The 25,499-nt window shown below is 34.8% G+C and overlaps 2 protein-coding genes across 2 annotated transcripts; both read right to left on the minus strand.

The window, feature by feature from the left end:
* Positions 1-14,119: 14,119 nt before the first annotated feature.
* Positions 14,120-14,608, minus strand: LOC131071008 (calmodulin-like protein 2). The gene has a single exon (XM_058006713.2). The coding sequence runs from the start codon at positions 14,606-14,608 to the stop codon at positions 14,120-14,122; it is 489 nt and encodes a 162-aa protein (XP_057862696.2).
* A 9,576-nt stretch (positions 14,609-24,184) lies between these two features.
* Positions 24,185-25,087, minus strand: LOC131070982 (probable calcium-binding protein CML43). Its single transcript, XM_058006690.2, has one exon. It carries the CDS (start codon positions 24,806-24,808, stop codon positions 24,413-24,415), a length of 396 nt encoding a protein of 131 aa, XP_057862673.2. The 5' UTR covers positions 24,809-25,087; the 3' UTR covers positions 24,185-24,412.
* Positions 25,088-25,499: the final 412 nt, after the last annotated feature.

Here is a 25,499-nt window from a genome sequence, read left to right on the forward strand (position 1 = left end):
ACAATTTGGGGCCTACATAACTTGCAACTTGTGACACGTTTCCTTTTGGGCCCAGCCCTATTAGACATGAAATGCTTAACCACACGTTACATTTGGGCCCAGCCCTATAGACATAAATTGCTTAATCCAGACGTTACATTTAGGCCCACCCCTATTAGGCATAAATCGCTTAACCTTATTACAATAAGATAATATTTTAATTGCCACAAGGTAATATTAAAATATGATCCGAACTTGCCAACCATTTCAACAACCTGATGTTGGTTCATTTTTCTATATTGTGCATTCTCACCTTTTATTCCACCCTTCAGTACTGATGTTTGGATTGCAATGTAGCAATTATTTATTCTTTGCAAACCTAGTCACTATATTACAATCACCAATATTTTTCACAAATCCCAAAGATTAGGAAACCACTCTAATATCAAATTCATCTGTAATCTCATAAAAAAATGCTTGTAGAAATTAAGAATCAATATAATCATGGACTGTGCTACCTAAAATCAAATAAATAACAGTAGGAAGGAAAAAATGCTTTGATTAGACAAGTGAACTTGTAGATATTCAAAAGACCGTGCAAAGAGGGTAAAACCAGCTTTGGTAGTGGCTAATACATTTTTTCCAAGTTATTATTCGAAGTTAGACTTTGGTAGTGGCAAATACATTCCTACTGAATTGTTATTAGAAGCTGGACAAACATGATGAGTTGAAAATAGGGTAGAATAATAAATACAATTCACTCGTTGCTCAAACTTACAACACTCAAATTCAAATTCTACTTCTCTACGACAACACTCAAATCTACATCCAACGATACAATCCAGCAACCCTTTTGTCTGTATGTAGATGCTGGGATGCCCATGTTATGCATAGAAGGTCCCAGAAGTAGGTTAGAAAGAGAAATGTTGGACCGCTGACTTCAAATTTTATGTTTCTGAATTGGGGATGAAATTGCCCCCTCACACACATAGCCAGTTTCAAAGTTACTGCTTCGAGGGAACTTGCAGTTTCAAAATTGGCAGCTGTAGGAACTGGCAGTTTTGTCAAGGCAAAACCAGATGGTCTTTTAGAGCTGCAACTTTTGGAATTGATTCCTTTGATGGAATTTGACTCCTGATCCTTATGGATCAATACCTATTGGTCTTTGAACTTGGGTTGTTATCATGAACTGTTGTCTTTCAACTAGAGCATGCCCCATTGAACCTAAAGAAAACATTTGTTGATGAATCATGAAGTCTACTGAATGCAATATCATATACAATCAGTTTTATTTCAAGTTAAAATGTACTTTTTATTAAGCAATTCTTTGTGTTTTGGAAAACATGCAGCTTACCTATTTCTTAAAATATAATTAATTCAGTTGTTTTTACTTTTCCTTTATTGCATAAGTTGTAATATGATGATTTATGATTTCTATTGGCTGCCTCATTCATTCTGCTAAATACCTGAAAGTCGTAACATCAAAGAAGACTTGAGCTTACCATCAGTACTGAAACAAATAATTTTTATAAAGGCTATCCAGAAGAGATTGTTCAGTTAAAATTAAAAATTTTGTTTGACAAATATAGAACAAATAAATTTGTCATTTCTTAAACAGTCATTGAAAAAGATGCCTAATTAGAAAGCATACTCAAAACAAACTACTACTAATTTGGATACCAAACGCTGCATCCTAAGCATGGAAGGGGTTTAATTTTGGTTAATTTAATAATTTTAGAAGATGGTAGGGCTTTTATTTTGGTTAATTTGATCATTTATGGCATTTTCTATTATTAATGCTCACCTTTTGGTTGTTAGGATTGGTGATATTAACCTTGCAAATCTGGACTAGGTAACTTATTTTTAATCTTTTAGTAGTCGGATATTATTTTCTGTACTCCAGGAATCATGGAAAGGGTTAGATGCCCTACATAGGAGGCACAGTTTTTTTTGTAATTAAATATCATTGTCTAGGCACTTGGGAATATTCTGTAGGCACAGTTTTTTTGTAATTAAATATTATTGTCTAGGCACTTGGGAATATTTTTTAATGTGGCATTGAATGTAGAAATTTAATTTTGCCTATGATAGCATCTTTAGATGCTTGACCTGAAGTGGGAAGGGAATTTAACTTTTTATGGTGCTGTAAGAAGCATCTTTGATTATGTATAAGAGCTTGGTGGCCTTTTTTCATCTCAGGAGTTATTTTGCCTTTCAGTGGGTTGTTTTTGTCTTCTAATGTAGTTGGACACCTTAGTTCATGAGAAAAGTCTTGAAGCTTTTAGAAAGATGGTTGTAACTCCCAGGCACATGTCATGAGGAATCTTCTACATGCAGACTATTTGGCTCATGATTTGACTTTGAGTCCATTGTATTCGAAATTTTTTATGGTTTCTTGTATTAATTTTGGCTATAAATTGGAGCTTGGAGTAGGAGTTAGCACAAATGTTGAAGGTTGTTGTAGCAGTATTGAAGTGTTGTAGCAATTCAGAGGGAGAAGTTGTATTGGTGTAACTCTTGTTGAAGATTAATACAAACTTTGGATCTCTTTTGGTCTGGACTTTTTTCCTTCTCCACCGATATTGTGCTATGGTTTGCATCTTTGAGTCCATTGTATTGGAAATCATTTATGGTTTCTTGTATCAATTTTGGCTATAAATTGGAGCTTGGAGTAGGAGGTAGCACAAATTGTGTTGAAGGTTGTAGCAGTATTGAAGTGCTGTAGGAATTCAGAGGGAGAAGTTGTATTGGTGCAACTCTTGTTGAAGATTAATACAAAACTTGGATCTCTTTTGGTTTGGACATTTTTCCTTCACCTATTGTGCTATGGTTTGCATCTCTTTTATGGTCATTTCTATATTTGTGTATGATTTATCAATGTTTTTGTGCTTGGATGCTTTGAAATTGCAACTGTACTTTCAATTGTTAGTTATATTTTGTTTCAACACTAGTAAGATGTTCATGCTTCATATAATGATTTAGAATAGCTAGTTATATGGTAGTAAATGAGAGAGATGGGAATTTAATGATCAGTGTATTTTTTCTGAATGTGATCGTTGATATTAGTTGGGACCTGTCATTATCTTCCTGTAGTTTGAGAACTCATGCTTAATATTTTGAAAAGACATCCATAGTTGAAAAGTCCAAGTTGGGTTGCAAGCTAAGATAATTTTGACTGCAATAATACTACAGTTATCAGTTTTACTAGAATACAGTGGGACGCCTTCCAGTCTCAATGTAAGAGCCTAATTTTACCTTGTCAGCGGTATTTTGCATTCATTTGTATGTATGCTGCTCTTTGTTTCTTTGTGTTGCCGTTCTTCTATAAGGTCCTAGTATTTATATTTTTTATCACATCTTAAGTATACGTGAAACACAGACTAGCACAGGGGATTAACCAGTACTAGAGACGTCTCCGGTGATTTCCAGACGCATAGGGTGCTTTTGACTGCCATCTCCAGTGTCTCCCTACCAGAAACTGACGTCTCCCACTAGAAAACTTAGGGCAAAACATAGTAAAAGGCAAAAAAGGAAGACAATTAAATTAAATAAGCCTGCAGAAAAGCAAAGACATAGGGAAATAACTAATAAGGAAATCGTGTTGCAAGAAGACAAAAATCCATGCAAAGTTATAGTGATTGGATCTACTGACAGTGTAGATTTTGTGAGAGGGACATAAACAGATGTATGACTGATTTTTGTCATAGTAACAGTCGAAAAACAAAGTGCCTTTACTAATTAGCCAACAATATTGAGTGTGCCCAACACTTTTATTACCTTACTTTCTCTAAATCATTTAGACTGGCTATGGTACCAGCAGTATAAGCAATTTTAATTTCAATTTTTGTTCAATTTTAAAAATAAACTTCACCACTAATCTTATTTTCAAAGTTCTTTGTCATGATATTTTCTGAAAATTATCAAACCATATTAAAAAAATTGGCATCTCCAAATACCCGTGTCTCCTGATAACCTTGGGATTTTCAAGGTTTAAACTATCTGAGTGTGAACAGCCAATTCAAAGAAGCTACATGTTAGTGGATTGAGAAATAAAAGGGGGGAAAACAAGCCAACTAGAGGTAGCCTACTTGGGCCAGATAAAACTTAATGCTGATGGGGTTTAAAGCGTGTCCTTATGATTTTGGAGCAGGGTACCTCTTAAGAGATCATAATGGGTTCTTTTTTACAGTCTCATTTGTCGTTCCCAATTGAAACATATTATAAGTCAGTGTTGGTTAATTGAAGGCTTAAAATTAGCACTTTAGATTAGCTGCTTGCATTTATTAGTGGAATGTAACTCACAGCTAATAATTAATGCAATTGTTGATGGTCTGACATCTAATTGGAAGCCAGAGAGCATCCTTAAAGAATCAAGGCACCCAATAACAAAGTTAACAAGACATTCTCAGCCTTGTTTTAAATAAATCAATGATTAGTGGATCTTATAGTGGACAAGGATATGCATCAGGATCTGCTAGGATCAGTACTAAGTTTTCAGCACCAAGAATGGGAGGGGAGATCTCAATCTATCAGTAATTAATGTGAATTCTGTCAAACACCTCACAAAATGAATCCTTGTTTTCCTTAATCTAAATTGATTGTATAAATTGATTTTCCCTCATCCATGTGCTACATCCCATTGCCAAACCTCACAGACCTGTCTCTGTTCTTTTTTGTGATGTGTTTGTGTATGGATAGAACTGTTTTGCACTTGTAGTTTTTGCTACTGATTGTAACCCTACAGGATCCTCCCCGCTTGATCTCTCTCTTGATGGTCCTATGATAGTATCGCCTGGACTGTTGTTTGTCACAGGGTGAAGGGGAAGTCCTCCCCCCTTCCCCAAACCCCTCCTTGTCAAGGCTTAGGTGTCTCTATCCCTCCTTGAGTTGGGTCTAGGTTTTTTCTGGTTTGACAGACTTTCCTGTTCGCCTGTCCAACCTTGTTGTTTGGGGGCTTGCTCCCATGGTTAGTATTCTCTCACTGCCTGCGGGCTGTTGTATTGAGGGTCTGCACCCTTGTTCTTGATACTGTTAATGTGGTGTTGATAGTCTTTGACTATGTTAAAGGTCAGCACCCTGGTTAACGCTGCTTTACTAATAAAAAACAGGGACAGGTTTGACCTCAATCAATTAGCACCAGTCGAACCCATTATCAGTGCCAATATTTTTTGTTAGGTCTGGTCACATTGATTGTCAGGTACTTAACTGCATATTCATCTGTTTTTGTTTGACAGTAAGCTTCTGAAACCTTTTTTAGGTGTCTATTCTCAAGAATAACCTTTCAAGATTGTTTAGCATAGGGTTCACTAGGTTGTTTCAAGGGGAGAACATTTAAATTGAGTTATCTAATTTAACTATATTAACTATTGTTGTAGGGAGATATGTTTCCCATCATCTGGCACCTACAGTTCTGGAGATGGATATGGCAGGTGTTGTGTGACATGAGACATCCTCACATTATCTCTACGTTTCTAGAAAACCTAAATGTGAAAACAACCCTATAAAAAAACAAAAACCCTAAAAACAGAACAATAAAATTGTTAGAAGTTGTCATTGACTGTTTTAGTAATTTATTTACAATACATTTTCTCTTTGACTATTTTTATTGTAATTCTAAGGGCGAAGGACTGGAAGAGACTTCTGAGCACAGTGATACCAGAGGCAATGGACTTATGAATTTCAGAAGTGATGGCAAACAAAATAAATAGATTTCAGAACAGTAATGATGGTAAAAGGATCTGTTTTTTAATAGAACAGTGATGGTGGTAAATAGATTGCGTTGTTTTGTAATAGAATATGGCAGAGTTGTTCTCTATTAGCAACGGCTGTAGAATGATATAAGTCTAGGTTTAAAACAGATAGTCTAGGTTAAATTTAACTTATTAAAGTTAAATTTAAGTTACTTTGTTAAAACTTATAATGTAACCCCTAAATTAAAAAAATTATAAGTTCAGGTTAAAGTTTGAGACTCCAAGATTTTAAATTAATTATTCGTAAGTATACAATTTAACTTAAATTTAATAAGTTAATTTCATGTTTTTAACTTCAAATTTCAAATTATCTAAATTATAAGCTTAAAGATTTGTTTTTAAAATTAAATTTAAATTGTTCATTTGTAATCTAATTTTTAATGTTTAGAAAATTATATTATTATTCTGCATGTAGTCTCCAAGTATATCCCTCATCCATTTTCAAGGAAATGGCATTTTGGTATTGGTACACATCTCCCGAATGTGTTTACCATTACTGATCTAATTTCAGATCACCAAAGCCCTCTTTGGAAGGATTTTCTGGAAGTTTTAAACAATAAGGATCACTCTATGCAGGTGGGGGTAAAAAATCACTTTGCAGGGCTGTCGTTTCAAAATTTAAAATCATTACTTGGCCAGTTTGATAGTACATCATTAGAAGTCAAGGGAAGTGCAGATCTGGGCAATATACGCCTTGTACAGTCGTAATGTCAAAGATTATAATCTTGCCTGTACTAGTCCTGATGTCAGGGAATTGTACAGGAGGATTATATTTTATTGCCTATTTTTTTAGATTACCAGTTTATTACACCATCCCCCATCCCCCTTGCAATTCTCACGATGCTGGTTGTTGAGTTTGACATCTGCAGGTTCTTTTATATTCTGCCTATCATCCTGATCAACTAAAATAATGCTTGCTTTGCTCTTTATCTGATATAACTCTAAAAAAACATGTTTTGGGTAGACGATTCGAGCTTGTTGGACATGATTAGAACTGTGCTTGGAGAGGGCGGCACTGCTAATAACAAGCAGAGAATGAACTGGCTTGCAACTGAAGAATATTTTTACAAGAAGCTGGCATAGGTGGTGCAAATCAAAATTCTCAAGGCATTCAAGAGAAGATACATGGAATAAAAGATTTGGGGAGGAGCTTGGTGAAGGACACTTCAACAGGAGCAGCAAGCAGCAGGCAAATGTGACCTCCGTGGCTGATGGCCCCTAAGAAGCCTTTTGTTATAGATAAATATTCAGATTAGCAAACTTTGTCTAAATCATGATTTTATTGTAGAAACTTAAGATAGATGGCACAGACAGTCACTGCAAGACTGATTAGCTAGGATCTTGGTAGGGAGCCCTTTAGTTTCAAAACAAAGATGTCAAGTCCTGGGAAAAAAATATAAATGTAAAGCTGTGTCTTTGAGTTATTTTGTAGCACATTCTTCTACAGCTGCTACTGAACAAACGCATGGCCTTGACATGGACAAGGACAAGGACAAAGAGAAATATGAGAATAATGTGCCACTAGTTGATAAACTCCTACAAATATGGGACATGTTGAGCACGATGTTTCACATTGACGTAGTTGTGAACTACCTCATTGCTAGGATTAACAATCCTGAATGGTAATGTTGATACATTTGTACAAAGAATTCGATGTGAAGATAAGAAACACCAAAGTATATTACAATACTTTGAAATATGACATTTTGATTTATCCAACATCAAATGGGTTCATGGTACCTTGTTTTCGATAATATGATGGTACAAATGATCTATCACGACATCTACAATATTTCACCGTTATTTTCTTGAGGATCAATTACTTGACAAGGTGTTCCCCAAACTTTCGTGATCATGTAGTATTTTGCTTTGCCTCATATTTCTATCACTTCGGTCAAGGATTTGGCTAGTGCTTTCATTGAACATTTCCTTTACAATATCAAGTCAAACACTTACTACTCAACTCATGCAATGCAAATAGAAGAAACAAGAACCGATTAAGATCATATTTCTGAATTTCAAGCTCTAGCCTAATAATATGTCATGCCCATTTTGTGATGATGAACGTCTATTTATGGATGGCGTACTTTCAATCTTTAAAAGGTAAGTGTTTTCTATGTCCCATTGTTCATTTTCAGACTTAGATGCTATTATATGTAAATGTGAGTGTACCCTATCAAAAGATCAACTTATATATTAGTATATTTGTAATTCCTTTTTCATGAGTCAAACATCATTATTATAGAAGATTTTTTCTAATATCAGCATTTTTAGTAGTATTTAAAAAATGCTGATATGAAAGGAAATCTTCTACGATAAACAACAAACTATCCTATCTCCAATTAAGCCAATCAATATGTCCACACTTACACCATAGAAAGCTAAGTACTTTTGTTAATATCTGATTTGTATACATGAACATTTTATGGATAGATGTATTGTTGTAAAGCATAAAATTCAATACCTTGTAATAAAGTAGAATTGAACATTTAAAAGACACACGGGCCTATAATTTCATAGCTTCACGAGGTTAATCTTATGAAAGAAAATAAGAAACATTGAGAAAGTGGTCTTGTTGTCATTTTATGACACCCTTGGTCCATTAGTGAGAACCGATCAGAGACATGTTCCATGGACCAACGCTGCCCCAGTTGATCAAGGGGAGAAGAATCATGAAGTGTGAAGTGTTGCCTTATCTAGAGGAAGTTCCTCGCTTGGCCCTCTCTTCTTCCTCGGAACTACGAAACCTTGAGGTTCTGAGGTTCTTTCTCTTTCCCTTCCCTCGCTCTTCCTTCTCCGGAACTCCGGAACCCCGAGTATCCGAAGTTCCTTTCTCCTTAGCCTTTCTCCCTCCTCTTCCTGAACTACGGAACTCCAAGGTTCCGAGGTCCCTTGCTGCTCCCCTTTCTCCTATCCCGAAACCTCGAGGTCCTTCCCCTATCTTCCACTTCAGAACTTCGAACTTTCGAAGTTCCTGGACTTCCTTCCGACTGGCGACACTTCCTGATGGCGTGATCGACACTCAAAACTTTTAATGCTTCGATAGTTTTGGTGACTTGTGCAGTTTCTTTTGTGGAGCCACAAGAGTGCATTAAATGTTTTGGCAGGATTTCCATTAAGGGAGGTACGGGAGCCATGTTAGGTGACTTATGTCATGTGTGACATTGGAAGGTTAGTCAATCCACCTTCCTCATAATTGCCTTTGGAGGTATGGCTAGGTTGCTTGCATGTACAAGCCAAGTGCATGCACTTCCCTGCACTTCCAGACTGACATGCAAGAGTCATGATCATCTCTTGTAACCATTTTTCTATATAAACGCTGTTAAGCCTCATTGTAAAGGGTTCTCTCCTTGTTGCCTTGAGTTTTCCTATGCTCTTTCTCTTCTCTTGAAGACTTGTAATTTTTTGCATTTCTGCAATTGTAAGATTGACTTTTGGCCTCAAATTAATTGAAGATCACCATTCTTGCCTTCTTTCGACTTATGCATGTTGTGTATGTGTTCTTATCCATTATAAGTGTATGTTTGTGATTTTCTTTCACATGTGTGTTGTGTTAGCTTGTTTTCTGAGTGTGAGTTGTGGGAATCCTTCTCCCCTCTTGACACTTAGCAAATTCTAACCTCCACACACGTATTGGGATCATTCATACAATTGAAGTTTGTGCACTTCTTGGGTGTTTCAGTTAATTCTTTGTGTCATTTCGGTAGGGAGAGGAACTATCTCCTCTTGGTGCATCACCTCCTCTCATTTTTAGCATTTCCCTCTTCCCTTTTCCTCTGCAATCGCTAGGATAGGCTTAGGAGTCAGTTTTGAAGTGTTGAGTTGGTTCAACACTTGCACTTGGATTGAGAAGGAAGCCGGCCTTTTGCGGAGATTCAACCCCCTTGCGCTTGGTCCCACACTTCGGGGTTGTTTCCATGTTTCACAAGGTTGCTGAGTTGATAGCTCAGCAAGGGTGCAAGCTTTTGTGATAACAGGTCCCATATTAGCCCATGTTGAGATTAAACATGGCATAAAAGAGAAACAATCTCTTGTGCAACTAAATTCTTATTAACTAGAGACAAACCGAAAAAACAAACAAAGAAGAAGCAACGACACAACGCTGTGAAAAGAAATTTGATTTCTTTTGGATGGTTGATAGATTGGATGAAGGTAATCTATTAGATTTGATACACTATAAATGAGCATCATTATGGTGTACATACATAAATGTGTGTAGCTTACATTTACCTTTGTCTTATATCTTTTGCATTTACTTTTGGTCTTGCATTTAAGGTTTGTTTTGTTGAACTTCTTTATATTTTGTTTCTACATTATTGTTTTTACAATTTTTTTTACATACTAGAGGGATATCTTGGTTTTGACCTCTTTTTTTTTTTTCACATGATTGTTGACATCCATTTTTATGTCTATGCTTCATCTACATTTGCCTATTTCGTTATTTCTCACTTAGGTTGCTCACTTGCCTTTTTTTCACATGATTGTTAATATCTTTGTTTTTGTCTATACTTAATCTACATTTGCCTATTTCTTTGTTTTCTCACTTAGTTGAAGATGAAATATTACCATCATTAATATTCCCATGCGAAGATTTCAAGTAGCAATAGGATCTATAGGAACATCATTGCAACTAGACAAAACATTTTCACATGACATGCCTCATGTTCCATACATCTTCAACTAAACACACTTATCATCTTTGGAATGGATGGAATTTCTTAAATTTACCCATTTGCTCTTATTTTGTACTTTATTTTCACTTGTGGAACAAAGACTACTCAATGCATACGTTTCTTTGATTTGTAGGTACTTATGGAAGGTGCACATTAATGGATACACTTACATGATGCCACTTTACAGAATATGTTATATTACATCATATGGATCTCCTCTCGTATCTTTTGATGTCTTAATATTTACTTTACATACATGTTTGCAAGTCTTACATGTTTTGAGAGACATGATCATTTTAAATTCATATTCCCTTTTTTCGCTCGTCTCCAAGTGGTCAATTTTTCATCGAAGCTATACGAGACAACTTAAAAAAGATATTTGTACTATACATAAGCCTATTAAGACTAATAACCCATTCCTATCATGGCGCTCCGGAGCTGTTTGAAATCTCCACGGGCAGGGGCTACGGTTTCTTTCTCATTGTCGAGCCGCAAGGAAAAATTTGGCTCTCGCCCAAACTGTTCTATTGCAGCATGGAAACCGGGTTCAAAATGTGCTTCAAAAATTGTAAGCCCTCCTTTGAGTGATGATTATCTTGTGTCGTGAATGCAACGTAGTGATTTTCCCGGGTTTGAAGATGGCGAGCCTTCTCGATGTGTTGTGGATCCGCCATGTGTTGGGTACGGTCGTGCCAGGGAGCCAACTTCTGGGGACGGTAGTGCACAAAGCTTTAAGGTGGCTTCAGCTAAGGGGTGTGGCTTAAAACCCGCACGACATAAGGCCAAACAGTCATCGGAATTCCATCAACAACAAAACGGTGTTTTCGAGACCTCCGTAAAGCTCTCATCCAAGGCCTTTTCAGTGTCTTTGGATGTGGAGGCTGAGGATGAAGTTGCTCACATTGTATTAGTTTTCTCTGAGTTGGGGTTGGTTGGACGCTTCAGGGGCTTGTGGCCAAGCCTTCATGACTTGCATGCTTGGATTTCTACTAACTAGGAGCCGATTCTTGACGGGTGTGTGCAGATTTACCCAACAACAAAAGGTTTTTTTTACTGTGGTTTTTGAAAAGCCCCAAGACAGAAACAAGGTTTTGTGTGAACATTTATGGAGTTGGGAAGATAAGTTCCCCTTGATGTTGAAGCCTTGGCATCCATCTTTTTGTCCAACTATTGAGGTTTTTCTAGATTGAATATGGGTGAGGCTTCCTAATCTCCCCTTACATCTCCAGTTTGATTCTTGTTTTGAGGCTGTAGGAAATTCGTTGGGAAGTTTCTTGATGGTAGATGAAGGATCTTCCAATCTATTTCACTCTACTTTTGCACGTATTTTGGTGGAAATGGATGTCTCTGATGGACTTCCCAGAGAAATATCAATTAAATCTTGAAAAGGTTGTTAGGTACAACCTTTGGACTATGAAGGGATCCCCTTCAGGTGCAGGAGATGTTTCCAAATAGGGTATATGGTAGCACAATGTGCCAAAGATAGGATGCTCAAGTCGGCCTCTTGGTGGAAATATGCTACTCAAGAGCTTTATACAATGGAGAAGAAAGATGGGAAGAAGGATGGGTCGCAAAAAAGATTTTCTCAAATTGTTTCCACAGAGATGACTCACAATTGTACAGATCCTCTACTCATGATGAGCAAGCGATAAAAGATAGGGTTGAATCCGGTTCAGGTGGGAGTGATGGGGAGATGCTATTAGGAAAGGGTGTTGTTACCCCGGAGGGAAAGGAAAAATGCAAGCCCTCAGGGTCCCAAGATATGGAGGAGACTTCGTTAACAACAGATGGCAATTACCAATAGGAGGTATCCTCTACAATGGATCAGGGGATTTGTTTCGAGGATTGGCAGGTTGAGGCTGCTAGGCTTGAAGATGGATGGTACACTGTGAAAAGGAAATAAGAGAGAAAGATGAAGAATAACCCCTTTGATATGGTCCTTCGTTCACATGCAAAGGGAGGGGCTAATAGAAAAATGTAATTTCTACATTGTATGGTGGTTTTGGATCTTTTTCTATTTTATGTGATCTATTAATGGATCCCTCTGTTTTATTCACCTCGGGATGGTAGTATCCCTGATTGTTAACACACTTGGCCAAGGCCAAGTTTTTTCCCTAGATACTCTTAATAAATTTATAACCTATTACCGAGCAAAAAACAAAAAAGACTAATAACCTTGTATGATTAGTTAAGGTGGGAAGTGCATAATCCTTGTCTAAAATAGTAGTGAGTTTATTAGTACTTCTCTTGGTAATATTATTGCAATCAAAATTACTTAACCAGTTATTCTTATGTGTACCTATTATACAATCATATATTAGAAGTTTTCTACCAAAAATAAATATTAATTTTTGTGAAGTCAACATGCAAACATTTTAATTAGAAATATCCCAAAAATGATTTATTGACAATCTTATTGGCTAAAGAATTTCATCTCTTTATTGCAATTTTACATTATTAAAGGCAGTAATGATTACTTTGTACAATTTTAACCTCTTAACATATATTTTTAAATGAGACATATTTGGTTTGCAAATTTGTATTCATATAGTCAAACACCACAACAAACTCATCTTCCCCAATATTTGTAAAAGTAAAATACAAAAATGAACTCAGTTTCATGCATGTAGTCTAGCCACCTACCTTTTTCTTCAATAGCCAATATCCATGCACAATGAGGCCATAAATTCTTTTTCCCTCCAAAACCTTTGCAAAAATTCACTTTTGATAATGCTTCGATGGATGCTCATGTCTTTCATAAGAATTTCTAAGTTATTTTCAAAAAATTAATATTAATATTGTACAATCAACATATTATATATTCATATATCTTTGATTTTTTTTTCAAAATGTTTATATCAGTGACTACCAAATTCATTTCAAAATATAATATTAGAAAGCAAAACAACTTCTATTGGTATAATGTTTCAATGATACTTGTTGAACCCAAAACATAGTGTCGATATATTATAAGAAGTCAAAGTCATTTATTTACTCGAAAACAAAATGCAACCATTTTATTATAAGCTATTGTTTTAAATGTCGTACACAAGTCCAATCCAATCTAATGTAAAATCTCTACCTTTTTCCCCATTAGATGATGGAAATGAAAATGGAGATGAATCTTTTTATAATCTTTGATATTAGACAATCTATTTTTGAGTTTAAATATGACTTACAACATGTTCTTCATGCAGAGGCACCTAACTATATCACAAATGAAATGTACATAACTTATCCTTACCTCTTTTTTAAGAATACAAATTTTCCATCATGAAAAAAGAAATCCAATTATATTACAATCTCTATGCTATTTGAGTATCCCACCAAAAAAGGCAGCTCTGCTCATAAATCTCAGGGCCTCTATGAAATCCCTCACGTCAATTAGTGGCTGACAAATTCTCCTCAAAACAAGCGGCCCTGTTATTTAAGAAAAATAGTTTCAATTCTTAGATGAAATTCTTAGCCACTCTGGTTCTGAATTTTAATGTACAAATCTTTTTATTTTGTCTTCTATTTTATCAGAATTCAACTTTGAACTGTGATGTTTTACAGAATCAATTATGATGTTTTTGTAAGGATTTATAAATCTGTTTAAAAACCAAAGCTGCAAATATGATAACAAATAATGTACTAGCTGTTTAAAGCTCAAAATCTCAAAATCTGAAAAACCCTGAATAACCCCAAACTGCCAAACGAGGTCAAAAGTGAACACCTTCAGGTTTTGGTGGTCATCATGTTCTTAAACTCAGAGAAATCCATGAGGCCGTCGAAGTTCTCATCAAATCTACATACCATTCTCTGACAATTCTCCAAATAATGCCTACCCTGCTCTATCAATCCCAAATTACTCAGCACTCGTTGAAGCTCGGAAGAAGAAATATACCTATCTTCATTCAAATCGTAAACTTTGAATGCCTCCATTAAACATAAATCCTGGCTTTCTTCATTACCACTGGTACTGGTACTAGAACTGCTCTCATCCAGAACAGATTGGTAAAGCTCAACAAATTCATCAAATGTTAAACTACTATCTTCGCTATGAGAAACAGCCATCACCATACACTTTAACTCTTCCTCAGTCAGATGTATTCCAAGCTTATTGAGGAAGCAATTGATTTCACGCAGACTGAGCCTCCCATCGCCATTTTCGTCCAAGGTATCAAACATTCTACGAGTTTCATTGTGAACAGATGAAAGTGCCATACGTACTTTGCTTTTGTATATAAACTTAGTTCAATAACGGGTGATCTTGTATTGTCTGGGGATGCTTTTGTATATGAACTTATTCAATAACAGGTGATGTTGTATTGTCTGGGGGATTCAACATATATACACACCCAAAATGTAGAGCGGCCACATGATTTCCAAGTGCGTGCAAGGAGAAACCTCCAAGTCAAATCTGTGTGGTTTAATCTAGAAGAACTAGAAGCTTCTGGACTCGAGAACATCTAAAGGATTCCCGATATAGGACCATTCGTACCATTTTCGTGGTAAGGCCAGCAGGGGCGGGGGCAGAGGCAATTTCGCGGCAATTGCACAAAAAGAGTCGACTAGTTAGTAAAGTAAAGCTGCGGCGTTTGTGGGGGCCCAGTTTGTGGGGGCGGGGGGCCGCGTGACTCTTAATCTCTAAATAAAAATTTAGTTTTTTAATGTGGAGGTCTAAATTCCAAGGTCTTATCTGGAGATTTTTTTTTAAATATATTATTTTCTAAGAGATTTTTTTTTTATATCTATTGATTCTTAAGAGTAACCCAACTTTAACCTAACTTTAATCTTAAGCTTAACTCTAATATAGATTCAACCTTAATTTTAATAGTAGCCCTAATTTAATACTACACCTAATCTTAATTGAACACTAACTCTAACTGTAACCCTAATTAAAAACTAACCTTAAACGTAATTGAAGCCTAACTTTGACCCTCACAACAACCTAATTGAACTCTAATCCTAACATTAATTAATTCCTTATCCTTACTGAACCCTAAATTTAATTGTTAAAATTGATCTGTGTAATCTTAGGGTGAAGACTTATTTTATATGAATTTAGAGCTATTCAATTTAATGATGCATAATTATTAAATTATAAATTTGATTTATATAATTTTAAAATTAAGAGTCATTTTATATTACTTTAGATCTATTTATTTTAATGAATGGTAAGCCTAATCCTAACGAAACTTAATCTAATGATAACCCTAACCCTAATAGGAAATTGCTAGAAACATTAATTACAAGTTTTGAGATGCTTGCAATCCAAATATTATAAAAATAGATACTATAAAAGCCCTTTCATGGAATGCGCTTATACTCTATAAAATAGGTATTGTCAAATATTGTACATCTTTTGTAAAAGATCCTTTAGTAACTTAAAATAAGGACTGTGGTTGTAGAGCATGCTTTTGGCAAAAATCTAACCTTTTGTTTCTCTCTATCATAAATAACATGCAAATTTTGTTGTTGATAATTCCCCAAGATAGTGACAAGCCCATATAATTCATCTTTGCTATTCAAATTGATTAAACACCCTAGTTTTGTTGAAGAAACACCAATATTAGTAGTAGCATCTTCAACTGAATTAGGTATTAGAAATATGTAATTCTCTGCAGTAAGTGTGATAGTGACATTTTCTTTGAAGTGAAACTTGAAGCTTGGAAACATAGGAGGCTCTTTTGCAATGGAAACATATAACATTGATCAAATTCAAAAGCTACTTGAAGCTCTAGAGACTTAGTGTTTTCCAACTTGAGCATAGTCAATATTTTTCTATGTATTGATGCATCACGCTTTCATTACTATATCCTTATATTTCTAGGGGAATCCCACTTGCATATTGAGGTAGTTTCTATATTTTTAGTACATCCCATTCTTTTAAATTGTTATGTGTTTACATCAAGGCATCATGTTTTCTCCCACATTTTGTACTCATCTTACCATATTTTTAGCCTTTATACCTACATCAAGATATCATGCCTTTCATGCCTTCTCTTTGACATGTCATTAAACTATACCTTTATTTAAGGACATCATGCCTTCTCTTTGACATGTCATTACTATACCTTTATTTAGGGACATCACGCCTTCTCCTCCTTGACATTATATACCTGCATCACCTTACCATCTTTATATACTGGGGCATCATGCCCTACTCCACATATAATTTTTTTCTACCTATATCCACTAGGGGCTTATTTACTTACTCACACCATTGTGTGATCATTCTTGTGGACACCACATTGGGGGTATATGTTGATCTAGTTCCCTATATACTTATGTGGGTGCCTTTTCTCTATTGAGTTACATGACCACATTTACTTGCCCATGCTAGGGGTAGCACTACTTCCTATATGTGCTTATCACACCTTGTTATTCTAGATGTTTATCATATAACATTCTCATCTTACTTTGTACATAACTAAATGGTTGTCTTTATATTACATTTGATTTTATGTATACTTTCTCAATTCTTTGCATCTTATTGTAGGATAGGAGTATATCATCACAAACAATAAGATGTTGAGCTTTCAAGTAGTGGTATGTGGATATCGTTGTGGCTAAAAAAATATTATTACAACATGTCCTGTGCTCCATGCATCCTTAGCTAAATGTTCTTTTCATATTTTAAACAGGTGGAATTTCTTAATTTTATTTATTTCTTCTTGTTTCCTATTTTCTATGAAGTTGGCATAATCTTATTTTGTACCTAATATTCACATGTGGAACAAAAGCTACTCACTGAATATTTTTCTTTATTTGCAGTTGATTATGGAGAACACACATTTAAAGACAGACACATGTAATGAAATTTTATCGAATCCATTACTTTATATGGATCTCCTTTCGCATCCTTTTATGTTTGAACATTTACTTTAAATACATATTTTTGAGTATTAATGTATACTTTGCAATATATGATCATTATTGAATTTACAATGTCCTTGTTTGGTTGGTTTCCAAGTGGTCAATTCTTCATGGGAGCCATGTGAGACAAAAAAATATAAAAATTGCACTATGGGTAAGCCTAGTAAGAATTGGCTGCTTACATTTTTAATAAATGACACTAATAAGCTTATGGGATTGGTTAAGGTAGAAGTAGGTAAACTTTGTCTAAATTTTTTTTTTTTTAATTAGTACTTTCTTTTGACAATATTATTAAAAAAAATGTTTAATTAGTTATTATCATACATACTTATTACACAATAATATATTGGAATTTTTTTAACTAAAAGTAAATATTTATTTCATTGCTAAGACAACATGTAAACTTTTTAATTGAAAATATCTAAAAATAATTTACAGGCAATCTTATTGGCCAAAGAATTTCAACACTTATTAAATCTTTCACATTATTCAAGGCATACAATAATTACTTTGTACAACTTTCACCTCTTTAATTTATATTTTTAAATGAAACATATTTGCTTGCAATTTTGTATTCTGATAGTCAAACACTATAGAAAACTCATCTTCCCTAATATTTGTAAAAGTAAAATAAAAAATTAAACCCAATTACATGTATGCACTCTAGCCACCTTCCATTTCTTTAATGTACATACATCCATTGAATGTTGAGGTCACTAAATTCTTTATCCCTACAAAACCTTTTTCCTATGTATGGTAACTAACATCATCAATATAGATGATGTCTTCTTTTGGTTACTTCTTCTTTTATTTAAGATGCATAAATTATATGTTGAGGCTACTAAATTAGTTTTTCCCTCCAAAAGATTTCCCATATGTATGGTAACTAACATCATCCATATAGACGATGTTTTCTTTTGTTTAGTTCTTTTTGAAGTATGAACATTTGGAAAACGAGAAATAAGAGAGACAAGAAAAGTGACTCGTAGAATGGTTAGTCTAGACAACAATGTAGCCTATACAACTATGTGGCCAAAATTGATAGAGGAAACACAAAAAATAACCATGTTATACTTGCTCAAAATAATTCAGAAGAGATTTGTAGGTTGTAATTATATTCCTTATTTTTTCTTCTAGATTAGCAAATATCCCCCTTTTGTTATGCACTAGTGGATGTCATACCTTGTTCCAAAGTCCCCATTTTCACATACGCTATAACGATGTGGGTAAAAGTTGCATAGTTTGATTTTACACTTGCCAATTACACCTACTCAAATGTTTCTATAGCCTTTAAAAACTATAAGGAACTTCAAATCCCATCCAATGAAGATAACCTACAAAGAAAATTAATCATAATTAGAAATCATTTATTCATAAATTCTTATTTACTAGACTTTGTGCAAAATTTTGATTAGACAAGCACGGGAAGGGACCAAACCCATTACAAGTTAGCTATGAAGGCAAAAAGAATGAATCTCACAAGAAATGAGATTGGGAAAAATATTTTGACTAAAGCAAGGAACCAATAGGAGACAAGGGTCCAAACCCTAGGCAACAAAGTTCTCTTTCACAACATTTCAAAGAGAAAGGGGTGAAAGAGAAGGAGGACCTTTCCTTCAAGTTTACAAACTATTGTCCAAGCTATCTATCATTTGGGGCCCCATTATAATGGGAAACAAGTGATGATCCCCCATTGGGGAATCAATGACAACAAAAGTGGGGACAAGATGATGGGGTGCGAGACAATCCTCAACCATTGGAGGATGTTGAAGTTGTGAGGAGGCTCTCAAAGAAAGTTGGGTTAGACATGAGGTAGGAGGAGGTTGAAATTGTGAGGAAGCATCCAAAGCAAGTTGAGACAAACAAGGAGTAATAGGGAGTTCCAAGCATGACAAAGCCTTGTCTAGAGCAAGACACTCATCAATATATTGAGAAGAACAGGCCTCAAAAGGGACCTCAATAGTCAAGTGATCTTCCTTAGCATTATTCCATCAAGTAGCAATTCCTTTTTGTTAGGAAAGTGAGCAGTTTGAAGTGAAGTAGCTAGTTACGAAACAATGGAGACAACAAGAGGGTATCCCTCATAGTCCAATGGGACTTTGTGAAAAGTTCATGAAGTCTATGGTGTTCAAAAGTGGTACTTGCAACTACAACTTGCAATAGTCTACTTTCAATAATACTGTTATGAATCCCCATATCTCATTACACCAAGATATGTGTAAGAAAAATAAATGCCAGCATATCAGTGTAAGAAAAACAAATGCCAACTATCAACTCTAAATTGAATAAGATTATTTTAGCAATGTCCAAGTTTATAATTTTTCCAACCTTTCTTAGCCTTTAAAGCTTCCAATCGATATAAAAGTTTCTATTTTCAATCAAGAAATCCTTTAAAGTTGTAATTTAAATTGAAAGTTTCTATTTTGAGATACAATGATCTACATGAAAAATCCTACATTTTCCTTCTATGAGCTACGTCAAGACAACTTTCTCTATACATCCCAGTTTTTAAATGTATTTGTTCATTTGTGCATATTTAGCACTTCCTTTTTATAAGATAATAAACATTGCTTTGTTAGTTGTTATTATAAATTAATTATATTAGTTTGGTAGTTCGTTTGGTAGTAGTTATTTCATTCAATTTTAACATAGCATGGATAAATAAACTTTCTTCTTTTGATGATGATATAGAATTATTTTGGCAGTTTGTATTTACAATAGTTGAAGGGATGATAAATTAGATGAAAATTCTAGGAGATGATATAACCAACCAAAATATGATTGAAAAAATATTAAGAAGCTTGCCTTTCAAATTTGATAGTGTTGTCTCCACAATTGAAATTTCAAAAGATCTTACATCTATGAAAATTGATGAGTTTAGTAGCATTTTATTAACAACAGAAGAACAATGAAAAGCATTTAAGAACCTTTAGATCAAGCATTTGCAACTAAGGTGAATATTTAAGAGGTAAAAAGCATAATTTTGTTTAAGGGTTATCACAAATCTGGTTATGGCAATGATTCTAAACATGAACATAAAGGTGAGCCTAGTCACAATTATAGAAGCAAGGGCTATGATCGAGGAACGGGTTCTAGTTTTCAAGGAAGAAATAGTAATTATAGATGTAGAAGCAAAGGTAGAAGCATGGATACTAGTAGAGACAAAAGACATGTTCAGTGTTTCCATTGTAACAAATTTGGCCATTATGAGTTTGAATGTTGGCATAAGCAATCTGTTAATAATGTTGTAGAAGATAAACAAAATATGTTTGTTTCTTGTTTGAATGCAAGTTCCAATGAAGAGCCTTAATGGTATATTGACTCTGGTTGCTCTCAACATATGACTTCTAATGAAATCTATTTATTAATTTGAATGAAAAATATGATAGTAATGTTGTGTTAGGAGACAATAATTCACATGAGACTAAAGGAATAGGAACCATTGAAGTAGCAATTGAGAATGGAAAAACTAAATACATTTTTTATATTTTAATAGTTCTCATTCTAAAAAAGAATTTGCTATTAGTTAGTCAAATGCTTGAACATAATTATCAAGTTTTTTTTGAGAGAAATGAATGTATAACCAGAGATAAATCACAAAGATATGCAACTGTTGCCTGAACACAGATGACAGGTGATCGTATGTTTTTTATGATAATCCATTATGGCATCAAAGGTACGGACATGTAAACTTTGGTGGTTTACTTGTGCTTAAGAAGAAACATATGATTGAAGGATTGCCATTTCTTAAAAATTATCAGAAATTTGTGAAGAATGTTTATTATCTTACATTCTCTCCCATAGAAAACATTGTAAGCAAACAGAGAGAAAATGTTCATTATATCCCTTTTAATTTTAAGTGTTGCATTTCTCTCAAATCCTTCGAACAGAGATTTGGCGAGATCTCTTATTGCAAACCATTCACAAAGGATATTAAACTGAGATCTGAGAGTCTTGACTTGATGTTCACACGATTGATATCTTGCTATGAACCTCAAACAACAAATAAATGAGAGTAAAAATTTCTTCTGTGCGGACCTGCATGAATGATTCAATTTTCTCTACATCACACAGATTATTACATGTCTTTCTATGATGTTGATATAAGCCAATTGACCTTCTTCTAAGACCAATATCAGATGTCAATCAGTTTCAAAAATACCAACACCTATGTTGTAAGTGATTGATTACTCGACGAGACTAATCTCATAAAACTACGAGACGACAGTATATGACATTTTGAGAAGAGGATTTTGGGTAAAATGGGAGATAGATAAGAGCTACGAGAATATGTGTCACTTCTGCAATTCAAGTCAAGGGATGTGTAGGTATTATGTTTCAGGCCCTCTTATTTCGTTGATCCATTTGGGAACATCAACTGTAATTGATTGTCTCATTTTTCTACTTGTGACAGGCATTAGAAGAAGAAGAGGGGAAACATTTGTCATTGTTAATATTTTCTTTTATTTGGGCTTTGGTATTGAGATTACTTATGAGAAGAGCCTTCACCTTGTATGTTATTTGGGCTTTGGATGCCTCAAATAACATATAATGTCCGCCTGTTATTTACTGTTTGCTTAGTATTTTTTTAAAGAATTTACTCTGTTAACAGTTGGTATTGTCTGTATTATTTGGGGATTTTTTTGGAAGAAGTAATTTCTCCCACTTCTCAGACCCAATGTAATATGATTTTGATCATCAATAAATTATTCTCTGCTGTAGCAGCATATTTTCTGTTTTATTTTTTCTCCTCTTTGCTTTCATATTGTATCAGAGCAATATGAAAGCAGGTTGAAGGTGCAGTCAATGGGGCTCGACAACCCTAAATTCCTCTTAAATCATGTTTTTTTTTTGTTTTGTTTTTCTCTGTGTTGACAGATTGGTCATGGTGATGTTGTAGCTTTAAGGAGGGAGATTCATTGTGAAGCTGTAGCTTAAGTAGGGAGAGTCTGTATTGCTAGTAATTGCATGAGGTCAGAAGAGATCAGAGTAAATTAAAGATTGAAAAAGCGCTTGAAGAGCTTGGAGATCAAGAGGAATTTGATGAATTAAAAAAGTTATTATAGAGTTATTGCCGCCAGCCCGAGGAAGGAGATGATAGAGGCCAGAGATTGCATTCCTCAAAAATTTCGAAGGTAAAGGGGATTATTGTTTGTTGTTTGTAGTTGTTTGAAGAGTGGAGCAAGATAGAGGAAATCAGTTTGTGGTGAAAAATCTGTTATCTCAGTTGTATGGAAAAGTCAGCCGTAGCTGAATTTGAGGACACTAAATGGAGACACTGTAAAAGGTATTGGAGGTAGGCAGATTTGTTCTAAATTTGTGTAAAAATAAATTATTATAAGTAAAATGGTTGAGATTATCACATAGAAGAAAGCCTGAGAAAAAGAGCATCGGCCAACAGAGTCCATTGATAGTAAGATCCCCGAGCACCCGTAGTGTGACTCTAAGGGAGGTGTTGATAAAACAAGTGAATCATAACTGAACCTATGATGGACTGGTAACCAAAAGGGCCAGAGCAGCATGGGACTTCCTAGATTTGATCTCAAGATTTAGAAGATTTTTCAACGCAGTAGAATGAGTGAAAGAGACATTGCAGTCATCAACAAAGGAATTAGAGAATGCCACAGCATTCATGGTAGTTGTGATTAAGGGGGAATCCCAACTACAATTAACTCCGTCTGCCACCGTTTACAGTCAAGCCAGCCACCGTGATTATTTCTCCGTACGTCTACATGCAAGCAGATCCTCCATGCAAACAGATTGAACTAGAGATTATAAATTGATCCCATGTCTACATCCATATATGCAGCCAGTAGACTTCAGTTACAGCCAGTAAACTTCAGTAAAAAGTTGAAATCATTCCCACGTTTCCTATACTTTCTCAGTCAGCTCCGCATTCTCACTCTGTTCTTTTTCTCATTTTAACTTGAAGTAATCGTATGAATTCTTCTATTTATAGAGAAGCAATGTAATATGATTTTGATCATCAATAAAAGTTAAATTATTCTCTGCTGTAGCAGCATAGTTTCTATTCTATTTTTCCTCCTCCTCTGCTTTCAGATTTTAAATGTAAATAGTCAATATATTATTTGCTGTTGATGAGTTAAAACACTAAGGTAAGACAGGGTATGCACTTGGGATCTTCTGAAATGTCTCCCATTCCTTTAGTTACACACGCTTTGCAGTAAGCACTTCCACATATCTGGGAAAAAAACAACTTTTATTATTTCACAGTTTTCAACTTTGATGTATTATTATTTTTTATTTTTCTTGTATTATATTTTAATTTACAAATACAGATGCTGGAACGAAAAGAATTAATGCAAGATGGAAAAAGAGCTCCAATTATACCACAATTTCCATAGCACTGCGTACCATATTTCTATTTGAAGATCCGCCCATAAATCTCTGGGCCTCTATGAAACCCCTCACGCTAATTAGTGGCTGATAAATTCCACACAAATTTTAGTAATATATTCTCAATTCTCAGATGAAATTCTGAGCCACTCTGGTCATATATTTAAATGTACGAATATGATTATTTTACCCTCAAAATAGAAGTGAGAAGTTATCGACCTGTGATATTTTATCAATTTAATTTTTGCGGATTCATAAATTTATTTACAAATGAAAAGCTCTAAATATGATCACAAATAATTTATGGTTGTGTAAAGTTGTTTTATTTAAACAAATGCAAATTACAATTGAGAAATGCAGCAACAGCTGCAAATGTCCAAAAATACTCAACCAAATATCCAAAATGCTACCAGCAAAAACAGCAGCAACATAGGATGCATCATACTGCCAGCTTTACAGCGGAGTGGAAAGAACAGATTTACCCAGCAAACTAAACAGCAACAGTTGCTAAAAATATCTTAACAAAGAACAGATATGCCCAGCAAACTAAATGAACAGCAGAACTAAATAAATCAGGCTGTTTAAAGCTTTATTCGTGTAACATGCCCTTATACAACAATATATACTCAAAATCTGTGAATCCCCGATTTAGTCGTCATCAGGCTACCAAACCAGGTCAAAAGTGAACACATTCAGGATTGGTCATCGACTCATCATCATGTTCTTAAACTCAGAGAAATCTATGAGGCCGTCCAAGTTCTCATCAAATCTACATATCATTCTCTCACAATCCTACAAATAATTCCTACCCTGCTCTATCAATCCCAAATTACTCAGCACTCGTTGAATCTCGGAAGAAGAAATATACCCATCTTCATCCAAATTGTAAACTTTGAATGCCTCCATTAAACATAAATCCTGGCTTCCTTCATTACTACTGGTACTGGTACTAGAACTGCTCTCATCCAGAACAGATTGGTAAAGCTCAACAAATTCATCAAATGTTAAGCTACTGTCTTCGCTGTGAGAAGCAGCCATCACCAGACACTTTAATTCTTCCTCTGTTAGATGTATTCCAAGCTTATTGAGGAAGCAAGTGATTTCATGCAGACTGAGCTTCCCGTCGCCATTTTCGTCCAAGGTATCAAACATTCTACGAGTTTCATGGGGAACAGATGAAAGTGCCATGCTTTGCTTTTGTACATAAACTTAATTCAATAACAGCTGATCTTGTATCGTCTGGGGATTGAACATATATACACACACAAAATATAGAGCGGTTACAAGATTTCCAGGTGCGTGGAAAGAGGATCTGAAAAATCTCGAAGTCCAATCTGTGGAGTTTAATCTAGAAGAACTAGAAGCTTCTAGATTTCACATTGTCTGAAGGATTCCTGGTATAGAACCATTCATACCAATTCTGTGGTATTTTTTTGTTTCTTTTGTACAGGGGCGGGGGCAGGGGAAATTTCGCCTGTGATTGCAAAAGAATAGCGGATAAGTTAGTAAAGTAAAGGAGCGGTGGGAGTCAGGTGCACGTGTCCCTTTAGTCAAGTTCACGCGAGTCTTGCTTTCTAAATAGAAATTTAGTGAAGGTTTATATTCGATGGCTTTATTTATAGATTTTTTTAATGTGAAGATTCATTTTCTTATATGCGAGTAGAGCTCAACAAATGTAATGAACTAGGCCTAATCTCAGCAACATGAACTCCTCACTCATCAATTCCACAAATTACATAAGTTTAATTTCGTTATATTACATGGTGTGGTAAGTTCAGTGTGTTTGATTTTGAGGTAAAGAATAAGTTAATTAGTCTTGATTGTGAAAAATTATATTGGTTAATGTTGTTAAAATGGGAGTATTTCTAACACAGAGTTT

Source organism: Cryptomeria japonica, chromosome 3, assembly GCF_030272615.1.
Source record: "Cryptomeria japonica chromosome 3, Sugi_1.0, whole genome shotgun sequence".
NCBI lineage: Eukaryota > Viridiplantae > Streptophyta > Pinopsida > Cupressales > Cupressaceae > Cryptomeria > Cryptomeria japonica.

What these genes read in the sequence shown, in the direction of transcription:
- LOC131071008 (XM_058006713.2), bottom strand. Translation starts at nt 14,608, where the DNA reads ATGGCACTTTCATCTGTTCACAATGAAACTCGTAGAATGTTTGATACC.
- LOC131070982 (XM_058006690.2), bottom strand. Translation starts at nt 24,808, where the DNA reads ATGGCACTTTCATCTGTTCCCCATGAAACTCGTAGAATGTTTGATACC.